This window comes from Canis aureus, chromosome 2, assembly GCF_053574225.1.
Source record: "Canis aureus isolate CA01 chromosome 2, VMU_Caureus_v.1.0, whole genome shotgun sequence".
Lineage (NCBI taxonomy): Eukaryota > Metazoa > Chordata > Mammalia > Carnivora > Canidae > Canis > Canis aureus.
The window spans coordinates 54,074,596-54,099,122 of NC_135612.1; the positions used below are offsets into that span (position 1 = coordinate 54,074,596).

Sequence of the window (24,527 nt, forward strand, 5' to 3'; positions counted from 1 at the left end):
CTGAAACCATATCTATCATTCTCTTTGTGGTCCTTCCTCTAACTTGACCTTACTGATAACTGCTTTTCTTCTCTTCTGTTCAGCTTCCATAGACACTCTTTTGTCTTCCTGTGGTCTCCTGGGTTGTGCTTCTGTCTCCTTGGATTACTTCTCTCTGCCTATACCCTCCCTGTCCTCTGTTGTCACCTGCTTCCAGATCTCAAGCTTTTGTCTTCCTGTTGAGCTTCACACACTGGTATCTCCAACTTAGTCCTTCACAGGCACTTCAGACTCAACATGTCTAAAATAAACTCTCAGACTGAACCTCCTATCCTCGCTTTGAATGCCTAAATCTGCTCCTTTTTCTGTATTCCTATAATTGACATCCTCATCGTCTACCCAAATTTTGTTCATGAAATAAATTATAACCTTGACCTTAGATGTTTTCTTTCATCCCCTACATTCAGCTGGTCACACTACCCGTTATTTCTAAATGCTTCTGGCTCATCTTAACCATCTCCACGGCAGAGATCCTTACTATTTTTTGTCTGGGTTTTTGGCAAGACTGTCCCTCCCAGTCCCTTTGCTCCCCATCTACTACTTACCCAAAAGAAAGATCCAAATCTCTGTTGTTGGATCATCAAAATGATTCTTCTAATTTTTTAAAAGATTTTATTTATTCATGAGAGACACAGAGAGAGGCAGAGACATAGACAGAGGGAGTAGCAGGCTTCCTACAGGGAGCCTGATGTGGGACTTGACCCCAGAATCCTGGGATCACGCCCTGAGCCAAAGACAGACGCTCAACCACTAACCCACCCAGGTGTCCCAAAACTATTCCTTCCATAGAAGAATGCAGTGTCAGTGCATATTCCAAGGAAAATGCATACCTCAGGCATCCAGCTAGAATTTTTACAATTTTTATGTCAAGCTAGTGTGTGAGATCAAAGACACTGCTGACAGGGGCTGTTAGTCTGTATAAAGAACATGTGGCAGATGAAGATTCTGTGACCAAGGAAATAGACCAGAGTGGCACACTGCACTTACATTCCAGAACAGTGCTGTTCAATAGAAGTACAGGATCCTGTAACAGGGTCCTACTTAAACACACATTACAGTGTTTCACACGCTGAATATATGCTCTGAGTGGATATCTTCCAATACTTCTATGACTTTGTTGGCTTCAGAACTACAGTGCAAAGGACATGATAGCAAAATTATCTTATCTCTGGGTACTTATGATGCTGGCCCTGGGAACATGTCTGAGGATCACAAGTTTTTGAAGCTTTCTGAGTAACTTTACAGTTAATCAACAAAGTACAAGTAAATTAAAAAAAAAAATGGTGTCTGCAGCTCACTCCATTAGGGGCATGAATGTTTGGTCTGTTGCTGAGAAGTTAAAGGGTGTTGAGAGCACTAGTTAAGTCCTTCTGAAAGTGAGAGAAACCTGGTCCTGCAGGTGAAGCAAACAAGCATCTTTTTCTTCTCCTTCATAGAAAAGGCAAATGAAAAGGAGGCAAGGACCTAGGAAGAGGGAGGAAAGCAGGCTGCATGCAGGGAGCCCCATGTGGAACTCGATCCAGGGACTCTGGAATCACACCCTGAGCCAAAGGCAGAGGCGCAACCACTCAGCCACCCAGGAGTCCATATGGTCTGTCTTTTATAGGTAACTGACCAGGGAACTTGGTAAATTTTTTATCCACATCAGGGTGGATTTGTAAATATCATGTCTTTATTTAGAACAAACATGATGGGGATCCCTGGGTGGCTCAGCAGATTAGCGCCTGCCTTCTGCCCAGGGCTTGATCCTGGAGACCTGGGATCAAATCCCGCATTGGGCTCCCTGCATGGAGCCTGCTTCTCCCTCTGCCTGTGTCTCTGCCTCTCTCTCTCTCTCATGAATAAATAAAATCTTTATTAAAAAAAAAAAACATACATCGTGGACTTGAAACAAACAAGATGTTTCTTTGTAAATATCATGAGCACAAACAAGGTGTTCCCTTCTCTCTGGTTAATAGCTCCTCCATAATATTTCTCTACATCTGGGGTTTCTGTGAGCCTAGTAGCTATTAAAGGGGAACACCCCCTAACATTTTGGAGCTAGGGAGCCAGGTTTATTTTTTTCTGTTTTTTACTGTCTTATCTGTTTCCTTGGGATGGGTAGGAGCCTGACTCTGGGGCCTTTGGGGTCCTTGGTTTATGGGAGCCCACAGATTCCTGGAAGCCTGACTCTGGGCCTCTCCCTTATCTTTCCCTGCCTAGTCCCATCTGCCCCTAACTTGTTCCTACATCCTTCCTCCCCTTGGAATAGTAACCCGAACTGCCGTTAGGGAATGGGATGATGACCGCTCTGGCTGCTTCAGGCTGAAAAGGGGTGGCATGAGGGGGGGAACGGAGGCAGTCAGAGTATTCTCAGGGTCAGTCGAGAAGTCTACAGTATGGCTCCCAAGTGATGTTGGAAGGCTTGAAGCTACATAGGCACCGGCAAACAGAAAAAGACAAAATTCAACAATTATTTCTATAAGTAATAATTTCTATGAGCATCTCAAATATTGACCCATTTCCAAACCAATCAAATAACCCTGGGGAGACACTGATTTTGTGCAGTTGAGCTTGAATGTCATTTATTGTGAGACCTTATGAGAATTGTTTATATTAAAACAGCACATATGTAGAAACTCTTACAACCTAAGTGATGTTGAAGTAGTAAGTAATCAATAGTGGCCCAATTCTCTGGAAGTCCTGCCCTAACTTCACTTAGTTCTTGATTTAGGGCATCTACACTTAAGATGTGTCATTCAGAGTTCTGCTGAGTAAGCAGTTTGTTGGATCTCACGGTGTAAGACTTTTCCTAGTGCTGGGAGAGCCACAAGGGAGAGGGCTAAGTCTGCTGTTTCCCCATCTGATGTGAGAACCACAGTATCGTCACAGTCGGGGAGTAGATGAGGCAAGAATTCGTTGGTAACGGGTGATAATCCCAGCTTGCCTACAGCACATAATCCCAAAAAATTTTTAGGAATGTTGTAACAGGCCATATCAGTGCAAAACAAGGCCCATCCCCTTGGTAGGTGTTAAGTATGCTTTAGATGTTTCAGGGACTGTACTACAGGGAAGAATCTTGAAGCTGAGTAGCAAGACTTGTGGTGAGTCATATAACTTTTGGCCTGATGGCACTCACGCCTATTACACTATTAAAAAGGAAACTTTATGGGAGATAATGCAAAAGGATTAACATAAAACAAGTATTAGGCCCTAATTATGTAAATGTAAGGAATGTAAATTATATTACATTCCTTACATAAGATCTTCAATTATCAATTTTGTTGAATAGATCAGTGGATATCTTTATTCTTTTAATTGGTCACAAATGCCCCCTATTAATTGGAACACCTTGTGGGAGTTAACTGTAATGTTAAAACAACACATGTGAGGGATCTCTGGGTGGCTCAGTGGTTGAGTGTCTGCCTTGGACCCAGGGCGAGATCCCGGGGTCCTGGGATCGAGTCCCACGTCGGGCTCCCTGCATGGAGCCTGCTTCTCCCTCTGCTTGGGTCTCTGCCTCTCTCTGTGTGCATCTCTCATGAATAAATAAAATCTTTAAAAAAAAAAAAACAAAAAACAAAAAAAAAAAACAACACATGTGAGGAAGCTCCTCACACAAGAAATGGTATAGCAATAGTAGATAGTCAATAGTGGTGCAGTTCTTGAGAAGTCCCTCTCTAACTTGACTTAATTCTTCCTTGAGTGTATCCAGTGCCTGGGAAGTATTATTTAGAGTCCTGCTCTGCAAGCACACTGTTTTGCTTATTTTATATTGCAGTCCTTACATAAGTCCTACAAGTCCCATAGTGAGCCTTGAGGTTCTTTTTGCCATGAGAGCCATTGTATGCTTGGCTATAGCCCTTGTTTGCGATTGTACCTCAGCAGAGGTGGCTTCTAGGATAAACATGACTAAGGGATAAAACAATCAAGAAGCCCTCTTAGTTTGAGATCTAGCCTGAACAGTATTATAATTAAAAGGAATCACTAGCAAGTATGAGAAAACTTATCAAGGAATAAGGGCATCCCCAAGTACATCATCCAATCCAATCATAAAGTGGGGTCCATCCATTATCTTCACAAGTCCATAGTTAACCCCATGCAGTGGGGTACACTCTGGCTTTAAAGGAGCAATTTTATCATCCCAGTCATATAGAATTGGTCAAAGTGCTAGTTGTGGGATGCCTGGGTGGCTGAGTGGTTAAGCATCTGCCTTCAGCCCAGGGCATGATCCCGAGATCCAGGGATCAAGTTCCGCATCAGGCTCCCTGCATGGAGCCTGCTTCTCCCTCTGCCTATGTCTCTGCCTCTCTCTCTCTCTCTCTCTCTCTCTCGATCTGTGTCTCTCATAAATAAATAAATAAAATCTTTAAAGTTATTAAAAAAAAAACAAAGTGCTAGTTGTATATACAATGGCTGGGGAATTCCATTTTTTGTTGTTTAAAATCAGACACTCATGGGATCCTGTTATTATCCCCATAAAATGAAAAGCAAAAAGATTATCTATACTTGGGCATCCCAGGTGGCTCAGCAGTTTAGCACCGCCTTCAGCCCAGGGCATGATCCTGGAGACCCGGGATCGGGTCCCATGTGAGGCTTCCTCTATGGAGTCTGCTTCTCCCTCTGCCTGTGTCTCTGCCCCTCTCTCTCTGTCTCTCATGAATAAATAAATAAAATCTTTAAAAAAAAATTGTACTTGAGCTATTGTATAGAGATAGAAAAGCTATTTCTCTGAAGTTTATTTCAAGTAGTCTAGCTTAGGCAAAAAATATTCATTTAAAATGATCAGAGCTATAATTTAACATCCACAAAGATGTGTTATTGAAAGTTTCTCTTGGGATCCCTGGGTGGTGCAGCGGTTTGGCGCCTGCCTTTGGCCCAGGGCGCGATCCTGGAGACCCGGGATCGGATTCCACGTTGGGCTCCTGGTGCATGGAGCCTGCTTCTCCCTCTGCCTATGTCTCTGCCTCTGTGTGTGTGTGTGTGACTATCATAAAAAATAAAGAAAATAAAATTCAGATTATTTTTAAAAAATCTGAAAGTTTCTCTCTATAATAACCCTCATTTTTAATCAAAGGTAACCGCATCAGGACTGACTTGTCTGCAAAACAAGTCCAGTTTTAACAAATTTGGCCTAATTACTTACATAAGCTCAGCAAGAATAATGATTGATCATATAGATCTTTTATTTATTTTTAAAAAGATATTATTTATTTATTCATGAGAGACACAGGCAGAGGGAGAAGCAGGCTCCATGCAGGGAGCCTGATGTGGGACTCGATTCCAGGACTCCAGTATCACACTGTGGACCGAAGGCAGGTGCTCCAACCACTGAGCCACCCAGGTGTCCCAATCATATAGATCTTTTAGAATCTACTTTGTTGGAACTTCGATGTGGGACTCAATCTCTGGACCCAGGATCATTCCCTGAGCCAAAGGCAGATGCTCAACCACTGAGGCACCCAGACATCCCTGTTAGAACTTTCTGTAGCCCCCTAGGCCAGAAGCCAAGCCAAGCCAACTGCTTGCCATCAGACATGCCTACAATACCTGTAGGTTTGGGCAGATTCCTCTTCACAGGTCCCCAGAGTATCCTGAGGTTCCTGCACCTGCCAAGGAGTGACATTCTTTACTCACTTGGTGAGGCTGCTGGGAACTCCACAAGCAAGGTATCAGGCCAACACTTCCAAGTGGCTTTTGTGGCTCCATATTTTATGAAGTCAACCTTAGTTCCTTAAAGCTGTTTAGTCATATCTAAGTATATGCATGTCTCAAAATTCCAGTCAAAGCCTTGGTAAAATAACCAATATTTCCAATGGTGTCCTGTTACAAGAACAGATTCTTGTTGGACTTGTGCAAATAATTATAATTGCCATGGAAGAATGCTTATTGAGACACCTTTTGAACGTTTGAAGAGGGTTAAGTAGAGAGAAAAGTTAATGCTTTATTTTGTCTACAAATGAATACTTTTTTACATTTCTGATAAGTCATAGATATCTTAGGTTTTCCTAACCTGGGAGTGCAAACATTAGAGAAACAGCAGTGTTTCAAACAAGTGTTAAAAAACTATAATCTTTTTGGCTTATTTAGTCCCCCGTTACTTTTTTTTTTTTTAAGATTTTGTTTATTTATTCATGAGAGCCAGAGAGCCAGAGGCACAGGCAGATAGGGAGAAGCCGGCTCCATGCAGGGAGCCAGTCGCAGGACTTGATCCCGGGTCTCCAGGATCAGGCCCTGGGCTGAAGGTGGTGCTAATCCGCTGAGCCACCCAGGCTGCCCCCCTGTTACTATTCTTTTTTTTTAGAGATTTTATTTATTTATTCATGAGAGACACAGAGAGAGAGAGGCAGAGACACAGGCAGAGGGAGAAGCAGGCTCCTTGCAGGGAGCCTGAGGTGGAACTCGATCCTGGGTCTCTAGGATCACACCCTGGACTGAAAGTGGCACTAGACCGCTGAGCCACCGGGCTGCCCACTATTCTTAATTTGAATGAAACTTTAGTTAGTTCTGGAGATTTTTATCAATTTCAGCTTTGATCTTAAAGAAATTAAAACTTGTAATTGTCCTAAAGATCTTTTATATGGGGTGGCCCTGGTGGCTCAGCGGTTTAGCGCCGCTTTCCGCCCAGGGCATGATCCTGGGGACCCGGGATCGAGTCCCGCGACAGGCTTCTTGCATGGAGCCTGCTTCTCCCTCTGCCTGTGTCTCTGCCTCTCTCTCTCTCTCTGTGAGTATCATAAATAAATAAAAATTAAAAAAAAAAAAATCCATTCATTTCAATCTTAGTTCCATCCTGACCACACCTAAAATTCCTTTCCAAAGATTTCTCTCACAAACCTTCTACAACTTTATTTAATTATTTACTTATTTATTTTTAAAGATTTTATTTATTTATTCATGAGAGACACAGAGACAGAGAGAGGCAGAAACACAGGTGGAGGAAGAAGCAGGCTCCATGCAGGAAGCCTGACATGGGACTCAATCCTAGGTCTCCAGGATCACACCCTAGGCCGAAGGCAGTGCTAAACCGCTGAGCCTTCCAGGCTGCCCTACAACTTTCTTTTACATGCAGATTTTGTCCCAAGCCATTTCTTTTCAAACAACCAGCATTATTTAGAACAAAATTACCTTCCTTTACCTTTCACAAAAATGCATTTCCATTCTTGTATCTTTCTTACATACTTCCACCCTTTCTATATACAGTTTTCCTTATTCTCCATCAGTCTTTTTTTTTAAAGATTTTATTGATTGATTGATTGATTCATGAGAGACACACACAGAGAGAGGCAGAGACATAGAGGGAGAAGCAGGCTTCCCATAGGGAGCCCAACGTGGGACTGGATCCCTGCACCTAGGATCATGCCCTGGGCGAAAGGCAGATGCTCAACCACTGAGCCACCCACACTTCCTTATTCTCCATCAGTCTTAATTACATTTAGTAGAATTTTTCACTCTTAGAAACCTTAGTCTCGGGATCCCTGGGTGGCGCAGCGGTTTGGCGCCTGCCTTTGGCCCAGGGCACGATCCTGGAGACCCGGGATCGAATCCCACGTCGGGCTCCCGGTGCATGGAGCCTGCTTCTCCCTCTGCCTGTGTCTATGCCTCTCTCTCTCTCTCTCTCACTGTGTGCCTATCATAAATAAATTTTAAAAAATTAGGGATCCCTGGGTGGCGCAGCGGTTTAGCGCCTGCCTTTGGCCCAGGGCGCGATCCTGGAGACCCGGGATCGAATCCCACGTCAGGCTCCCGGTGCATGGAGCCTGCTTCTCCCTCTGCCTGTGTCTCTGCCTGTCTCTCTCTCTCTGTGTGACTATCATAAATAAAATAAATAAATAAATAAATAAATAAATAAATAAAAATTTAAAAAAATTAAAAAAAAAAAAGAAACCTTAGTCTCCAGTGAAAACTAAGTAGTAACAACTGTGAACCGTTATACCAAAACTCTATAGATGGTAAATTTATGGATCTATTTTTTAAAGGATTTTTATTTTTTTTTAATATTTTATTTTATTTACTCATGAGAAATACAGAGCGAGAGAGAGAGAGAGAGGCAGAGGGAGAAGCAGGCTCCACACAGGGAGCCCGTCGCGGGACTCGATCGCAGGTCTCCAGGATCGGGTCTCCAGGATCAGGCCTTGGGCTGCAGGCAACACTAAACCGCTGCGCCACCGGGGCTGCCCCAATTTATGGATCTATTAAGCACAAAGCATGTTTACCAACAGACTCAAATATCCTTAGTTTCGGGATCCCTGGGTGGCTCAGCGGTTTGGCGCCTGCCTTTGGCCCAGGGCGCGATCCTGGAGTCCCAGGATCGAGTCCGGTGTTGGGCTCCCAGCATGGAGCCTGCTTCTCCCTCTGCCTGTGTCTCTGCCTCTCTCTCTCTCTCTCTCTCTCTGTGTGTGTGTGTGTGTCTATCATGAATAAATAAATAAAATCTTAAAAAAAAATCTTTAAAAAAATCCTTAGTTTCTCTGCAATAAGAAGTCAAAAGCACAAACCTATGTTTAGTAATTAATGTGCTGGTATTATATCCTATTTGGAAAAGATCTAAATGTCCAATGAATTCAATCTCAGTTACTATCCAAGCAAAACTTTAAAGTTGTAGTTTACCAAAAACTTTGAAAGGGCAGCCCAGGTGGCTCGGCGGTTTAGTGCCGCCTTCAGCCCAGGGCGTGATCCTGGAGACCCGGGATCAAGTCCCACAGCATGGAGCCTGCTTCTCCCTCTGCCTGTGTCTCTGCCTCTCTCTCTCCCTCCTCTCTCTGTGTTTCTCATGAATAAATAAATAAAATCTTTAAAAAAAAAAAAAAACTTTGAAAGCTATCTTAATAATTACCTATTAAAACTTTAAGACAGAAGATAAACCATTTTAAGTCATCTTTTTGCTAACAAATTGCAACAGATAACCCAAGCTTATTTGACCTTTGGCAAACCTTGATAGAATAAAAGTTACATGTCTATCTTAAATCTACAAACTTTAGTTTAATTTTTTTTTTAAAGATTTATTTATTTATTTATTCATGATAGACACAGAGAGAGAGAGGCAGAGACACAGGCAGAGAGAGAAGCAGGCTCCATGCACCGGGAGCCTGACGTGGGATTCGATCCCGGGTCTCCAGGATCGCGCCCTGGGTCAAAGGCAGGCGCTAAACCACTGCGCCACCCAGGGATCCTCAAACTTTAGTTTAAATACTGAATAACGGGAAGCCTGGGTGGCTCAGTGGTTGAGCATCTGCCTTTGGCTCAGGGCATGATCCCGGGTCCGGGAATCAAGTCCCGCATCAGGCTCCCCGTGTGGAGCCTGCTTCTCTCTCTACCTGTGTCTCTGACTGTCTCTCTCATAAACAAACAAACCAACACATACATATGTACATACTGAATATGTTTCACCTGGGTCCCCTTTTTAAAAGTCACTTTGTGGGATCCCTGGGTGGCGCAGCGGTTTGGCGCCTGCCTTTGGCCCAGGGCGCGATCCTGGAGACCCGGGATCGAATCCCACGTCGGGCTCCCGGTGCATGGAGCCTGCTTCTCCCTCTGCCTGTGTCTCTGCCTCTCTCTCTCTCTCACTGTGTGCCTATCATAACTAAATAAAAAAAAAATAAATAAATAAAAGTCACTTTGTTCCCCATTTGTCAATTTTTATTTGAGACACTGGTGGGGAAATCTGAAGTGAGCCGAGTATGCAGGCAGCACCCAAGGTGGTTCAGAAACAGGATCAGAGGCAAAGTTCAGCCAGAGGCTGAGAAAAAGGATTCCCAATGCTAAAGGTCATCCACTTGGACAGGTGAGCTAACGCCATGTTCTTCCACCAATGAGTGGAATGAGGCAGTCCCTGTTAGGCCAGAGAAGACAGGGAATTTCCCCGAAACAAAAAGCGTAGGCAGCTGCTTGGGAATATTCCTGAAAGTCTCCGTCCTGAGGTAGACTAATCACCGTTGGCTCCAATTATAATCATTAACCTGGGAAACGAATGAGGGAGAAACTCCTGTTCTCTGCAGATCTAACTGGTAGATCCCAATGAGGCCATGCAGAGCTACAGGAAATCAGTCCTTTCCTAAATTTTGTAATCCAAATAGTTTCCAGTGGGTTAAAAGGCACACCAAGGGAAAGTCCTTGGGAACTTTAGAAGAGACAGTGCCTTGCTGTAAGAGTCACACGTTATTTTACCTTGCCTTGAAGAATCTGCTGACTTTAACCCATGGAAAACACTAGAACAGTTTTACAAGGGGGAAAATACTCAATTCTGCAGTACTAGAGAAGTCCCCAAGGAGGATGGTTTGTTTCCCACACCGTGATCCTGATAGGAGTCTCTTGCCCCATATCTGTCCTTCTAAGCGTCAGTGGGTCAAAGTTTTTCCCAATTTTTCAGAATGCAATCCAGAGGCGTCTCTGCTGAGGATGGTTGGTTTCTCATCTCTATCTCTTACTCTGTATCTGTTATAGAGAGGTTGACTACGAAGGTGTCCCTACAAGTCAGCTCTTGCCTAAACCAAGGCGTCCTTCATTCGCTGCCTACCCAAGGTGATAAAGTGGCCTAACATCTTGGGATCAGGAGGGATCGGGCCAGTGGGAGTAGTCACTCTTACCCGCCTCCTCTGGGTTTCCCTGAAAAAAAGGGACCTAATCATAGAGCTTAAAGAGGTTAATAATTTAAATATTTTATTTATTTACTCATGAGACAGAGAGAGAGAGAGGTAGAGGAAGAAGCAGGCTCCATGCAGGGAGCCAGACGCGGGACTCCATCCTGGGTCTCCAGGATCACGCCCTGGGCTGAAGGCGGCGCTAAACCGCTGAGCCATCCAGGCTGCCCAAAATAGTGATATTCCTTTTAGAAGACTGAGAAAGCAAGCGAAACACCCAGGATCTCTCAGCGGGAAGCATGTGCTGCTTGTGGATGAGGCTTCCTTGGGGTGTGACACCCTTCCCCGCCCCCCCCCCCCCAGGCCAGTTTCCATCCTTTTTTTTTTTTTTTTGGTTTCTACCCTTTTATGTGTTTCGGAGACCCCAAGGCCACCAGTGGTAGCCCAAGGGTAGGTTCAGAGCGCTGGATTGCCAGTCCTTGGGTGAGCCCTCCAGATGAAATTTCGGCTAGCAGGGAATCCTATAAATGACCTTATTCTTCAGAGGTCTCTTGCAAGAGCCCTCATCTTTGGTCATAAATTTGCTTGCATTCCTAGCCCCATGGAGCCTGATTAAGTCAGGCCAATTTCAGTTATTTCCCCGCCTCACTCTTGAGGCCTTTCTGTTCCAATACCCGAGGTTCCATTTGCAAGCATAGCCCTATCAGAAGCAAAACCCCTGAGTCAGGGGAAAAGCCAATTCAGAGGTCAAAAAACGGAAAGTGGAATTCGTTAGGGTTAGGCCAACATTCTCTTTCTTTAGGGAAGGGGGATTGACTAAATTTTTCTCCAAAAGCCTGTCACCTGAGTCTTAAGACCAACAGCCGCACTATTCGCCTTTAACTGCCTGACAGGTGCCCGGTTCTGCTGTTTGTTACAAAAGGTTACCCGAAGGAGAGACATCTTCCAGAAAATAAAGGATAGAGTCCACATTTACTCACCCTTTGATGGGAGGTCCCAGGTTTTGGCACCAAAATGATACGGGAGAGCTTGGTTCTTATGGAGTTGAACGAATCTCCAGGACAACAGAGGGAGCAAAGCGATAGAGGTTTATTAAGCAAGATAGAAAACTCTCAAAAGTGAGAGGGGTCCTGACAGGGTTGCCACTAAGGGCTTTTATGTTTTGTTTTGTTTTTGTTTTTTTAAGATTTTATTTATTCACAAGAGACACACAGAGAAAGGCAGAGACATAAGAAGAGGGAGCAGAAGCAGGCTCCATGCAGGGAGCCCCATGCGGAACCCGATCCTGGGACTCGGGGATCACACCTTGAGCCAAAGGCAGAGGTGCAACCACTAAGCCACGCGGGTGTCCCTATGGTCTGTCTTTTATAGGGAACTGACCAGGAACTTGGTAAATTTCTTATCCATATCAGGGTGGACTTGTATATATCATGTCTTTATTTAGAACAAACATGGTGGACTTGTAACAACAAGATGTTTCTTTGTAAACATCATGAGCACAAACAAGTGTTCCCTTCTCTCTGGTTAAGAGCTCCTCCATATTTCTCTACATCTGGGGTTTCTGTGAGCCTAGTAGCTATTAAAGGGGAACACCCCCTAACATTTTGGAACTAGGGAGCCAGGATTTTTTGTTTTTTTTACGGTATTACCTGTTTCCTTCGGATGGGTAGGAGCCTCTGGGGCCTTTTGGTGTCCTTGGGGTTTATGGGAACCCACAGATTCCTGGAAGCCTGACTCTAGACCTTTCCCTTATCTTTTCCTACCTAGCCCTGTCTGCTCCTAACTTGTTCCTACATCAATATCATGCAATTGTGAATCACTGAATACAAAGTTTTATATAAACATTTAGGGATGGAGCATATGTTCAGGGAAAAAAGGATACCCTGTTGGGACCCCTCTCTCTCACTTTTGAGAGTTTTCTCTGAAGTGCTTATATCTCTGAAGTGCTATTATCTGCTTAATAAACCTCTATCGTTTTGATGTCCATTTTGAATTTTAAAGTTTTCACCGAAAGAACTATGGCAAGCATATCTTCTTTTGTGTACCAATCATGTGACCTGGGCAAGTCCCTCAAGACTTCCAGAGACGGATCTCTTCCTACGTAAGAATGGCGATACTACAGAACGCGGCTGCTGTGGAGAGTAAACGGGATGGAGGTCTAGAAAGGTGCCCGGCCCGGGAGAGGGGAGCAGGGTGCGGCGTTCCTTCCCCTGCCCTCGAGCGCACGGCTTCCCGCACCTGGGGAGAGCTCCCAAATACCAGCTCCAGGCTGGCCACCTAACTGGGCGTGGGAAGCGACCTAAGCGCCAGGCTTTCCCGCAACGCCAGCTCCTGCCGCAGGGCGGCCGCAGTCCCCACCCCTTCCCGGCGGCCTCAGGGGGCTGCGCGAACTTCGAAACCTAACTGCGCCGGACGGGGTGGGGTGGGCATTGGGCAGGATCCCCGGCGGGGCGGGGCGGGGCGGGGCGGGGCGTCCCTCCGGGCCGGCTCCACCCGGCGCATGCGCAGAAAACGACCTCCGCCGTCAGCGGGAGAGCCATCGCTTCCCACGCCCACCGCGGGAACCGCAGCTCAGAGTCCCCGCGCGTCAGGACGCAGCGCGCGCCGGCGGCCGCCAGGGGGCGGGGCTTGGCGAGGAGCGACGGGTCTTGGCGCCAATCGCTGGGCTGCTCCCGCCTTCGGGCTCGATTTGAAATTCCGCGGAGGGCTAACGGCTCGGAGCCCCGGCTTGGAGCGGGACTGTGGTGCCTGTGCGAGGTTGCTGCGCTCAGCTCCGCGTGGAGGAGGTCTGGGGCCTCGACGGTCGGCTGCTGGGAGCGTCCGCCATGAGGAGGAGGTGCGGGTTGCAGGAGGGTCGAGGGAGCGACGCCTGGCCCGGGAGCGGGGGGCCCCGAGGCGGCCCCGGGGCGCGGGGGTACGTGAACGGGCGCCGAGTGCAGCCGGGGCGCGGCCGGCGGGGCTGGGTGGCGCTGAGCTGGCGCAGGTGCGAGGGGCCCCGACGCGGCAGGGCAAGGCCTGCAGTGCCCCGGGCCCGGCGGGGGCCCCCCACACGCCGACGCCCGGGAGGCCCCGACGCTCCAAGTGTCCGCGAGCCCCGCCCGCCTGCCTCCCTCTCAGATGCTGCCTCTCGGCTCGGCACCGGCGCAGCCGCTCTTGGTGGGCCGCTCCCTCGCCTCTCTTTAAATAACGCCGTCAGGTCGTTGATCCGCGTGTCCTCCGCGGGGTGGGCTGCCGCGCCAACGTCCCCGGCTTGGACAGGGAGCCGGGTTCCCTTGGGAGTCCAGAAACTCCACTGAGGAGTCACTCGCCACGCCGAATGTCCGCTGTCTCTTCACCGGTCTCTGCTCCGTTTTTCCCTCCGTAGCACTTACTGCCCTTTACTGGAAGGTTTGCTTATTTGTCACTTTTTTTGTTGTTGTTATTAGTGTGCAAACTCCAAAAGGACAGAGATGTCACTTTTCTAAAATAATAATACCAAGGGTATAGGGCTTTTGTGTGGAGAGTGGTGAAAACGTTAGCCCTACTTTCTGAAAGCGGTGGGTGAGGCACTGAGATGATTCATTACTGGTTGGTAGTTACTGGTCAGGCTGATCATTCTGTGGCTGTAGAAGCTGCTGCTGCTTCCCTAATTTCGAATTCTCATCGTTCTTTTTCAGGTGGCTTGCCTTCCAGAGAATGGAAAATGAGTACAAATCATGGTGCCATTGTAAAAACAGCCAGGGTTTTTTGTTTTGTTTTTAAAGGTTTTATTTATTTATTCATGAGAGACGCAGAGAGAGGGACAGAGACAGGCCGAGGGAGAAGCAGGCTCCATGCAGGGAGCTCCATGCGGGACTCGATCCCGGATCTCCAGGATCACGACCTGAGCCAAAGGCAGATGCTCAACCACTGAGCCACTCAGGTGGCCCAACAGCCAGGGTTTTAAAATTAATGTCAGTAACTGCTGTAATTTATTTATTTTTAAAATTTTATTTATTCATGAAAGACACAGAGAGGCAGAGACACAGGCAGAAGGAGAAGCAGGCTCCACGTAGGGAACCCCACGCGGGATTCGTTCGGGGTCCCCAGGATCACACCCTGGGCTGAAGGCAGCGCTAAACCGCTGAGCCACCAGGGCTGCCTAGTAGCTGCTGTTATTTCTATTAAAAAAAAAAAAAAAAAAGCACATAATCTGCAGTTTGTTTTGGTTTGTGACTTAATTGAAAAACTTAGATATGTTTACTAATTAAGTTAGCTAAATTAGGAGCACCTGTGGTACCTGGGTCCTGGGATCAAGGGATACAACAGACTCCTTGCAGGAAGCCTGCTTCTCCCTCTGCCAATCTCTTGTTTCTCCTCTCTCTCACTCTCTCTCTCCCTCTGTGTGTCTCTTATGAATAAATTAAAATACAAACTTAAAAAAAATTAGCCAAATTACTTTTTACAGAATTAAATGACATGAGATTTGTAGATCTCGGGTCCAATTAAAACCAAAAACCAATTATCTGTACAGCAAATGGACCACTAACCTCCAGTGGATAGGTGGGCCACTAACTAAAAGCACTCTGCAGATAGTTGTTAAAATGAAAAGGTTAACCACCCCTTGGATTCTGTTACTTGAACAAATCTTAATGGGCCAGTTGGAAGATGGGTGTTTGGAATTAATAAATCTTCTAGGGGGATCCCTGGGTGGCACAGCGGTTTGGCGCCTGCCTTTGGCCCAGGGCGCGATCCTGGAGACCCGGGATCAAATCCCACATCGGGCTCCCTGCATGGAGCCCGCTTCTCCCTCTGCCTGTGTCTCTGCCTCTTTCTCTCTGTGACTATCATGAATAAATAAATAAAATCTTTAAAAAAAAAAAATCTTCTAGTTCTCCAGTAGTTTTCAGAGAATTAAAAGACGTTTCACCCTTGACATTTATTCTGATTCTTGTATCATCCTGATACCTCTTTCTTTCATTCCTAAGATTAGCCTTAACTTTCAAAAGACAATTTGACTCTTCCCCAGCTCTACTGCCACCACCCTGGTCCAGGTCACCACCATTATCTCTTGTGTTCCACTGGCCTTTTTTTTTTTTTTTTAAATTTATGATAGTCACACACACAGAGAGAGAGAGAGGCAGAGACATAGGCAGAGGGAGAAGCAAGCTCTATGCACCGGGAGCCCGACGTGGGATTTGATCCCAGGTCTCCAGGATCCCGCCCTGGGCCAAAGGCAGGCGCCAAACCGCTGCGCCACCCAGAGATCCCCTCCACTGGCCTTTTAACTGGTCTTCCTGCTTCTGCCTTGGCCTCCTGAAGCTTATTGTCAACACAGGAGCCACAAAGCTCCATGCCCTATCTTCTATTCAAAATCCTCCAGTGAGTTCATATTTTAGTGTAAAAGCCTCTACCTTTTTCAAAGGCCTCTGGAGTCCTAACTGTACTGTACTCTAGTCATACTAGAGTCCTTGCTCTTTATGGAACCTACCAGGCACCATCCTACCTCAGGCATTGGCATTTGCTGTTTCCTCTACCTAGATCTCTCTTGCCCCACATGTTCCATGGCTTGATTCCTTGCCTCCTTAGGCCTTTGCTCAGAGATCACCCCAGGGAGGCCTTTCCTGACCAATCTTTTAAAAACTGCAACTCCCCTTTCCTATACCTTAGTACCCCTTTCACTACTTGATTTCTCTCCATAGCGCTTACTATGATTTAATATAAGATTTGCTTATTTATCACTGTTGTTACTAGAATGTAAACTCCAAAAGGGCAAAGATGTCAGTGCAGAATCCCCAACACTTAAAGGTATCTTACATATAATGAACTTTCATGTAGTTTTTTTTTTTTCTAAGATTTTATTTATTTGACAGAGCCAGAGAGCATAACGGATGGGGGATGGCAGAGGGAGGAGGAGAAGCAGGCTCCCCATTTAGCAGGGAGCCCCATGCAGAGCTTCATTCCAGGATCATTACCTGAGCCAAAGGCAGACGCCCCTCTAGTATTTTTTTTGAATTTTTATTTATTTATGATAGTCACAGAGAAAGAGAGAGAGAGAGGCAGAGACACAGGCAGAGGGAGAAGCAGGCTCCATGCACCAGGAGCCCGATGTGGGATTCGATCCCAGGTCTCCAGGATCGCTCCCTGGGCCAAAGGCAGGTGCTAAACCGCTGCACCACCCAGGGATCCCCCCTCTAGTATTTTTTTAATGAATAATGTAATGTTTCAAAAAAGTTGTAGGATACCTCTGTGCATTTTCTATGAATAATGCTCTTGGTGCAATTATATACTGCCTATAGATTCAGGTAATTTCCTAAAAGGTACATACAAATTTGAGATTTTAGGTGACGCCTGGGGGCTCAGTGGTTGAGGGTCTGCCTTTGGCTCTGGTTGTGATCCTGGGGGTCCTGGGATTGAGTCCCACATCAGCTCCCTGCAGGGAGCCTGCTTCTCCTGCCTATGTCTCTGCCTTTCTCTGTCTCTCATGAATAAGTAAATAAAATCTTTTTTTAAAAAAATGGAGATTTGGGGCACCTCGGTGGCTTAGTGGTTGAGCATCTGCCTTGGGCTCTGGTTGTGATCCCGGGATCTAGTCCCACATCAGGCTCCCCACAGGGAGCCTGTTTCTCCCTCTGCCTGTGTCTCTGCCTCTCTCTCTCTCTCTCTCTCTGTCTCTCATGAATAAATAAATCTTTAAAAAAAAAAATTTAAAAAAATGGAGATTTTTGTTCTTATAATGTATCACCAGGAAGCTGAAGATAGTTAAAAAATAGCTCCCACAAAGGACACAGATATAAAAAGGTATAATTTTTCCAGTCTCAAGAATCTGTCACTGGACTGGAAAAGATCTCAAATGGCCTTTTTTTTTTTTAAGATTTATTTTTATTTATTTATTTATGATAGAGAGGCAGAGACGCAGGCAGAGGGAGAAGCAGGCTCCATGCCAGGAGCCTGATGCGGGACTTGATCCCGGGACTCCCAGGATCGCGCCCTGGGCCAAAGACAGGCGCGAAACCGCTGAGCCACCCAGGGATCCCCTCAAAAGGTCTTTTAAATGATTTCTTACCTTTCGCGTAGCATACAATTTGATGGATTTTAGTATATTCGTAGAGTTGTATAGTTATCACCACAGTCAGTTTTAGAATGTTTTTATCATCCCTTCCAAAACCCCACACCCATTAAAAGGTCAGTCCCTTTTCCCACCTTCTTCCGTCTTCACACCCCAGTCCACACAACGGCTAATCTATGTCTGTTTCTATAGATTTGCCTATTCTGGATATTTCATATGAATGGAATCCTATGATAATGTCATTTGCGATTGGCTTCTTTCACTTGGCATAATGTTTTCCAGGTTTATTGCCAGATAAGATTCCATTGAATATAGGTATATCACATTTACCTTATTCATTAGTTGATGGCTATTTGGGGTTGTTTCTACATTTTGTCTATTGTAGAAATGCTGCTATGAATATTTGTATGTGAGTTTTGTGTGGGCATGTTTTCATTTTTCTTGGGTAAATACCTAGGAATGGAATTTCTGTGTTAAATGGTAACTGTTCAATTGAGGAACTGCTAGACTGTTTTCCAAGGATATTTGCGCCATTTTGTGTTTCCCACCAGCAGTGTATGTAGGCTTCTGTTTTCTCCACATCCTTGTCAATACTTGTTGCTGTCTTTTCTTTTAACATTGTTTTTTAATTATAGTCATCTTGGTGCCTGGGAAGTGGTATCTCTTTGTGATTTTGATTTGCATTTCACCAGTGGCTAGTGATGTTGAGTGTGTTTTCACATGCTTATTGGCCATTATAGATCTTCTTTGGAGAAATGTCTATTCAGATTGTTTTCCCATTGTGTTAGTTTTTTATTGTGTATAAAAATGATCACTTTACCCTCTTGAAGGTTCTACAGGGCTAGGCAGCACTGCTTCTAAATCTATTTGTCAGTATGTGAGAGCTTATAAACCGAAGGTAGCTGGAAGTAAGTCATAATGAGCCTTTGTCAGGAACTTAAGGCCATTCCTTTTACATTTATTGAATAATCACTGTGCATTAGGGTCTAGTAAAACGAAGATGGATAAGATCTGGCAGTCCTTGCCCTTGAGTCTATGATCTACAGTGTGGATGGGGGCAGTGATGGAGGAAATGATGATGAGGAATCCATGGCTGTCCAGAGAAGGCGATGGCAGGTGGAAGGTAATGTATAGAAGCATGGCAGCATGGACAACTGAGTTCAGCAGTTGGTTGAGTGAGAGGCCTGTCCGGGGAATGCTCAAAAGTTGAGTTGGCTGGAGTATTAGGGAGTGAGGGGTGAGAGATTAAGAGACAAACCTGGAAAGAGATTTTATTCTAATTTAACTTAATTTATTTGAGAGAGAGCACTAGAGAGAGAGCAAGCACGAGTGGGGGGTAAGTGAAAAGGGAGAAGCAGGCTCCCCGCTGAGCAAGAAGATTGATGTGGGACTGGATCCCAGGACCCCAGAATCATGACCTGAGCTGAAGGCAGTTGCTTAACCGATTAAGCCACCCAGGCTCCCCAGGAGAGATTTTTAGAAAGCCTTTCCTTTGAAGATGGTTGAACTGTTTCCTGAGGGCAATGGGAAACTTTGAAGGGAGTAATTTAGCAGAGGCCTGATTGGATTTTGTTTTCCAGAGAACCTATCTGTCCTGTGGAGATTGGCTAGGGTAGAGTGGGCCAATTAGACTAGAAGAGACTATAGAGCACTCCCTGAAATAGTGACCCTCAGAGCAGTGCCCCAGGCTGGTGTGGTTTAACACTAGGGTTTGCATTCAGATGGACTATGACCACAGATTAGGTCTTGTAGGTTATTTTTAATAAAATACAAAGATTAGGATTTTGATTTATGCATTCTTTTTGTCTTAAAAATTGGAGTGCCTGGGGAAGCTCTGTGGTTGAACTTTAATTGAGATTAGAACAAAAGTTAATTGAAATTAAATACCTTTTTTTTTTTTTTTTTTTTAAGTTTTTATGTGTTCATGAGAGAGGCAGAGACACAGGCAGAGGGAAAAGCAGGCTCCATGCAAGGAGCCCAGTGTGGGACTCGAACCCGGGAATTTGGCTTCACGCCCTGAGCCAAAGGCAGATGCTCAACCACCGAGCCACTCAGGTGTACCTAAATAAATGCCTTAACTACCTGTTAACATTTCTTTCTTTCTTTTCTTTTCTTTTCTTTTCTTTCTTTCTTTCTTTCTTTCTTTCTTTCTTTCTTTCCTTTCTTTCCTTTCTTTCCTTTTCCTTTCTTTCCTTTCTTTCCTTTCTTTCCTTCTTTCCTTCTTTCCTTCTTTCCTTCCTTCTTTTTTAAGATTTTATTCATGAGAGACAGAGAGAGAGGCAGAGAACCAGACAGAGGGAAAAGGAGGCTCTATGCAGAGAGCGTGACGTGGGACTCAATCCAGGGTCTCCAAGATCACACCCTGGGCTGAAGGCGGCACTAAACTGCTGAGCCACCTGGGCTGCCCCCCTTAACATTTCTAAAATGGAGTACAGTAGATTCTTTAAAAACACTTTGTTATCTGGGTATTGATATTGGCCATCTAGTATAGGCAACTGGTGTTTGTGCCAAAACTTCATCTAGGACAGGCAACCTTTAAATTGGGACTTTTTGGCTAGAGAAATGTCTTAGATATGAAAATATTAAAACGTATGAAGAAACTGCTGTTGTTGGAGATCTAGGCTGGTGGCTCATTGAACCTCCAAATAGACCCTGAGGCACAAAGGAGGCCAATGAGAGCTTCTAGTCCCCTCACAAGAAGAGCTTAAGTGATTTGTTTTAGGCCTCACTGCTGACTGGTGGCAAAGCATATCCACATTCTAGTTTCTCTGGTGCCAGAGCAGTGTCCTTGTTATCCATTTGTATCTATGAAAGGAGAGAAAATTTCTGTTCTGTGAGTGTTATGTGAAGCAGACTAATAGTTATCATTTTTAAAGTAAACTTTTTTAAAGATAAAATACAAGGTGCCCAGTTAAATTTGCATTTCAGATAAAAATGTTTTAAAACTTTTTGTAATTGAAGAATAACGTACAGAAAAGTGCATAAATCTAAGTGCAAAACTCAGTAGATTTTCAGTCAGCACACACCTATGTAATCAGTGCTCCTTTTGGCCCTGTCCAGTTACCACCTCCGAAGACAATGGCGACCACTACCCTGACTTCTGAAAGCATACCTTAGTTTTGCCTGTTTTGAATTTTACATACATGGAATCACACAGGGATTGTGATTTTGGTTTTCATTTCACCAGTGGCTAGTGATGTTGAGTGTGTTTTCACATGCTTATTGGCTATTATATATATTCTTTGGAGAAATGTCTTTTTTTTTTTTTTTTTAGATTTTATTTATTTATTCATGAGAGACAACACAGAGAGAGAGAGAGAGAGGGAGAGAGAGAGGCAGAGACACAGGCAGGCTCCATGCAGGGAGCCCAACATGGGACTTGATCCCTGGTCTCCAGTATCACGCCCCGGGCTGAAGGCATCACTAAACCGCTGAGCCACCAGGGCTGCCCGAAATGTCTATTCTTGATGCTCATCTTGCTTTTTTCATCCAAACTATATTTCCTTTTCTTCCTCAAATTTTTTTGTTTTTCCATGTTTTGTTTTACCTTCTTTTTTTTTTTTTTTTTTTTTTTTAAGGTTTTATTTGATAGAATGCACGAGCAAGCAGGAGGGAGGGGCAGAGGGAGGGGTGAATCTTAAGCAGGCTCAGTTCCAAGTCGGGAGCCCGAGGCAAGGCTTGATCTCACAACCTGGAGATCTAGCTGAAAATCAAGTGTCAGACACCCAACTGACTGAGTCACTCTGGCGGCCCCTTACCTCTCTCTCTCTTTTTTTTTTTTAAGATTAAGGTATAATTTATATACAGTAAAATTGACTCATTTTACTTGTACTGTTGAATTTTGTTTTTTATGTTCAGTTAGGTAATCACTAAGAACTAGGACCATTCTATCACCCTAAAAACGTTTGCTTGGGCCTTTTTGCAGTTGATCTTCTGCTCTGACCCCACGCTTACTTTCACTATAGTTTTGTTTTCCTAGAATGTCATAAAATGGAATCATAGTATGTAATCTTTTTGGACTTGACTTTTTTCATTTGGCATAGTTCAGCATAATGTTTCTGAGATTGATCCATGTTGTGTATTCATTGCTGTGTTACTCCATTGTAGGAATGTACTGTCTGTTCTGTTGATGTACATCGGTTGTTTCTACCCTTTTTTTTTTTAAGATTTTATTTGAGATCGAGTGAGAGAGAGAGCACGAGTAATGGGAGAGGCAGAGGGAAAAGGAGAACTAGGCTCTCCCCTGAGCTTGGGAGCCCAACATGGGGCTCAATCCCAGGACCCTGAGATCATTACCTGAGCCAAAGGCAGATTTGTTTAACCGACAGAGCCACCCAGGCACCCCTGGGTTGTTTATACTCCTATGCTATTATGAGTAGTGCTGCTCTGATCATTCCTGTGCATGTCTTTTTTTTTTTTTTTTTTTTTTTATTCATAAGAGACACACTGAGAGAGAGAGAGAGAGAGAGAGAGAGAGGCAGAGACACAGGCAGAGGGAGAAGCAGGCTCCATGCAGGGAGCCCGATGTGGGACTCGATCCCAGGACTCCAGGATCACACCCTGGACCGAAGGCAGGCAGCAAACCGCTGAGCCACCCAGGGATCTCCCTTGTGCATGTCTTTACTGCATACATGTACGTTGCTGCTGGACTTGTATGTAGAAGTGGAACTGCCAGGCCCAGCTTTAGTGGAAGCTGCCAGCAATTTTTAAAGTGGTTGTACCAGTTTACACTCCAGACCAATAGTATATGAAAGTTCTCATTTTTGGATCCTCGTCAACACTTGATGTTTGTCTTATAATTTTAGCCACTCTGTAAGTCAGTAATTGTAACTTAAGAACAACAAAATTTGCAGGATGCCTGGGTGGCTCAGCGGTTGAGCCTCTGCCTTTGCCCCAGAGCGTGATCCTGGAGTCCCGGGATTGAGTCCCACATCGGGCACCCTGCAGGGAGCCTGCTTCTCTCTCTGCCTATATCTCTGTTTCTCTCTCTGTGTCTCTCATGAATAAATAAATAAAAATCTTAAAAAAAAACAAAAAATTGTAGTAAAATGCCAGTTTTATAGGAGCTTTTCACAAAGCAAGCTCTTGTGTTAGGTGAGCGCTTATTTTGTCTGGTTTATCTTTCCTTTTTAACTAATCTCTACACCTCGCCTGGGGCTGGAACTCACTGTCCTGAGATCCAGAGTCCTGTGCTCTCCTGACTAATCCAACCAGAAACAACCTGTCTGGTTTTTCTTTTATCATTCTGTATTGTGCTATCATAGGTAGAATTGTTGATAAATCCCAGCTTCTGAGTATCATGGAGACTGAATTTCTGGGGTATCTGAGTGGCTTAGTTGGTTGAGCATCTTACCTTTGATCTCAGCTCAGGCCTCGATCCTGGGGTCATGGATTCAAGCCCCATGCTGGGCATAGAGCCTACTTTTAAAAAAAAAAAAATTTGAATTTCTACAACATAAGGTGATGGTGAATTTTGCTTTGCCAATGTTGTGTTTAGGAGAACAGTGATTAAAGCTGAATGCTAAAAAAAAAAAAAAAAGCTGAATGCTTGTTTTCAATTTGTTTTAGCCTGAGGCCACTGAGAAACTAGTATGTTTAGTTTCTATAAATCCTCCTTTTATTCTGGAGGCAGTGGCTGATGTTACTGGCTTCTCTTTTGCTTTTCAGTGAGGTGCTGGCGGAGGAGTCGATAGTATGTCTCCAGAAAGCTCTGAATCACCTTCGGGAAATCTGGGAATTAATTGGGATTCCAGAGGACCAGCGGTTACAAAGAACTGAGGTTGTAAAGAAGCATATCAAGGTGAGTTGAGTAGTACTGGTCTCTTTCCTGTGGGACAGTAGTATGGATACTGATGTCTCATTGGAGATAGTTGTAAACAGACACTAGGATGTCACAGGCTCTTCCTGTTTGTTTTTTCAAAGATTTTATTTATTTGACAGAGCACAAGTGGGGAGCCTGGCCGGCAGAGGGAGAGGGAGAGGGAGAAGCAGGGAGCCCAACATGGGACTCAATCCCAGGACCCCAGACCATGACCTGAGCTGAAGGCAGATGTTTAACCAACTGAGCTACCCAGGCTCAAAACCATCTGGTTTTGTTTCTGTTTAAGTTCATTCTTTTCTCTTTTCTTTTCTTTTTTTTTCTTTTCCTTTCTTTCCCTCCCTCCCTCCCTCCCTTCTTTCCTTGTTTTATTTATTCATGAGAGACACACAGAGAGAGGCAGAGACAGGTAGAGGGAGAAGCAGTCTCCCAGTGGGAAGACTCTCCCAGTCTTCCCATAGAAGAGATCCTGATGCAGGACTCAATCCCAGGATCCTGACCTGAGCCAAAGGCTTCGATACACAACCACTGAGCCACCCAGGCACCCCACCCCCTCTCCGTTTAAGTCCTTTCTTAAGAATTTGAAATTATGAAAGTTGGTTTGGGTTTTTTTCCCCTTTGGCCCCATACTTTTATGGGACTGTTTTCTCTCCCGTAGGATCTCCTGGATATGATGATTGCTGAAGAGGAAAGCCTGAAGGAAAGGCTCATCAAAAGCATATCCGTCTGTCAAAAAGAGCTCAATACCCTGTGCAGTGAGTTACACGTTGAACCATTTCAGGTATGTGGTGGGGCCTCTGGCTCCTGCTTGGGTCTGATATTTAGGAAGGAACTCTGACTTGGGGGTGCAGGTGAAAAGTTTCCTTATAGAGTTCTGGCCATAAAAAGTGGGGAGAATATACCACCTAGTTAGTTCCAGCAGAGTAACTTTCACTTCTGTAAAGAGTTGCCCTCTTGAGAGATGGAGCCACTAATAAGTGTTGCAATGCTTTGATTAAAAAGAAGCTTCTTTGGGGCACCTGGATGGCTTGGTAGTTGAGCATCTGCCTTTGGCTTGAATTGTGGTCCCTGGGTCCTGGGATCG

The 24,527-nt window shown here is 45.0% G+C and overlaps 1 protein-coding gene and 1 long non-coding RNA gene across 12 annotated transcripts in view; one reads left to right on the forward strand and one right to left on the reverse strand.

Moving 5' to 3' along the window:
• On the reverse strand, positions 1-13,039 carry LOC144298282 (uncharacterized). 2 transcript variants are annotated; one of them, XR_013365200.1, is made up of 3 exons: positions 12,248-13,039; positions 11,579-11,652; positions 1-2,449 (listed from the first exon to the last, which is right to left on the reverse strand). It is a non-coding gene; the product is annotated as an uncharacterized LOC144298282 (long non-coding RNA). The 2 variants fall into 2 exon arrangements; XR_013365201.1 differs by lacking the exon at positions 1-2,449 and adding an exon at positions 9,194-9,977.
• PRC1 (protein regulator of cytokinesis 1) overlaps positions 12,694-24,527 on the forward strand; it is a 26,501-nt gene continuing 14,667 nt past the window's right edge. For 6 of the 10 annotated variants that reach the window (XM_077872640.1, XM_077872648.1, XM_077872672.1 and 3 more), the window contains exons 1-3: positions 12,694-12,764; positions 23,293-23,425; positions 24,102-24,224. In XM_077872640.1, coding sequence (XP_077728766.1) covers positions 12,706-12,764; positions 23,293-23,425; positions 24,102-24,224 — 315 coding nt within the window. In that variant the 5' untranslated portion in view covers positions 12,694-12,705. Of the gene's footprint in view, positions 12,765-13,275; positions 13,435-13,833; positions 13,986-14,258; positions 14,297-18,608; positions 18,749-23,292; positions 23,426-24,101; positions 24,225-24,527 lie in introns of those variants that run through there. The other 4 variants (XM_077872678.1, XM_077872687.1, XM_077872714.1 and 1 more) reach the window with 4 other exon arrangements.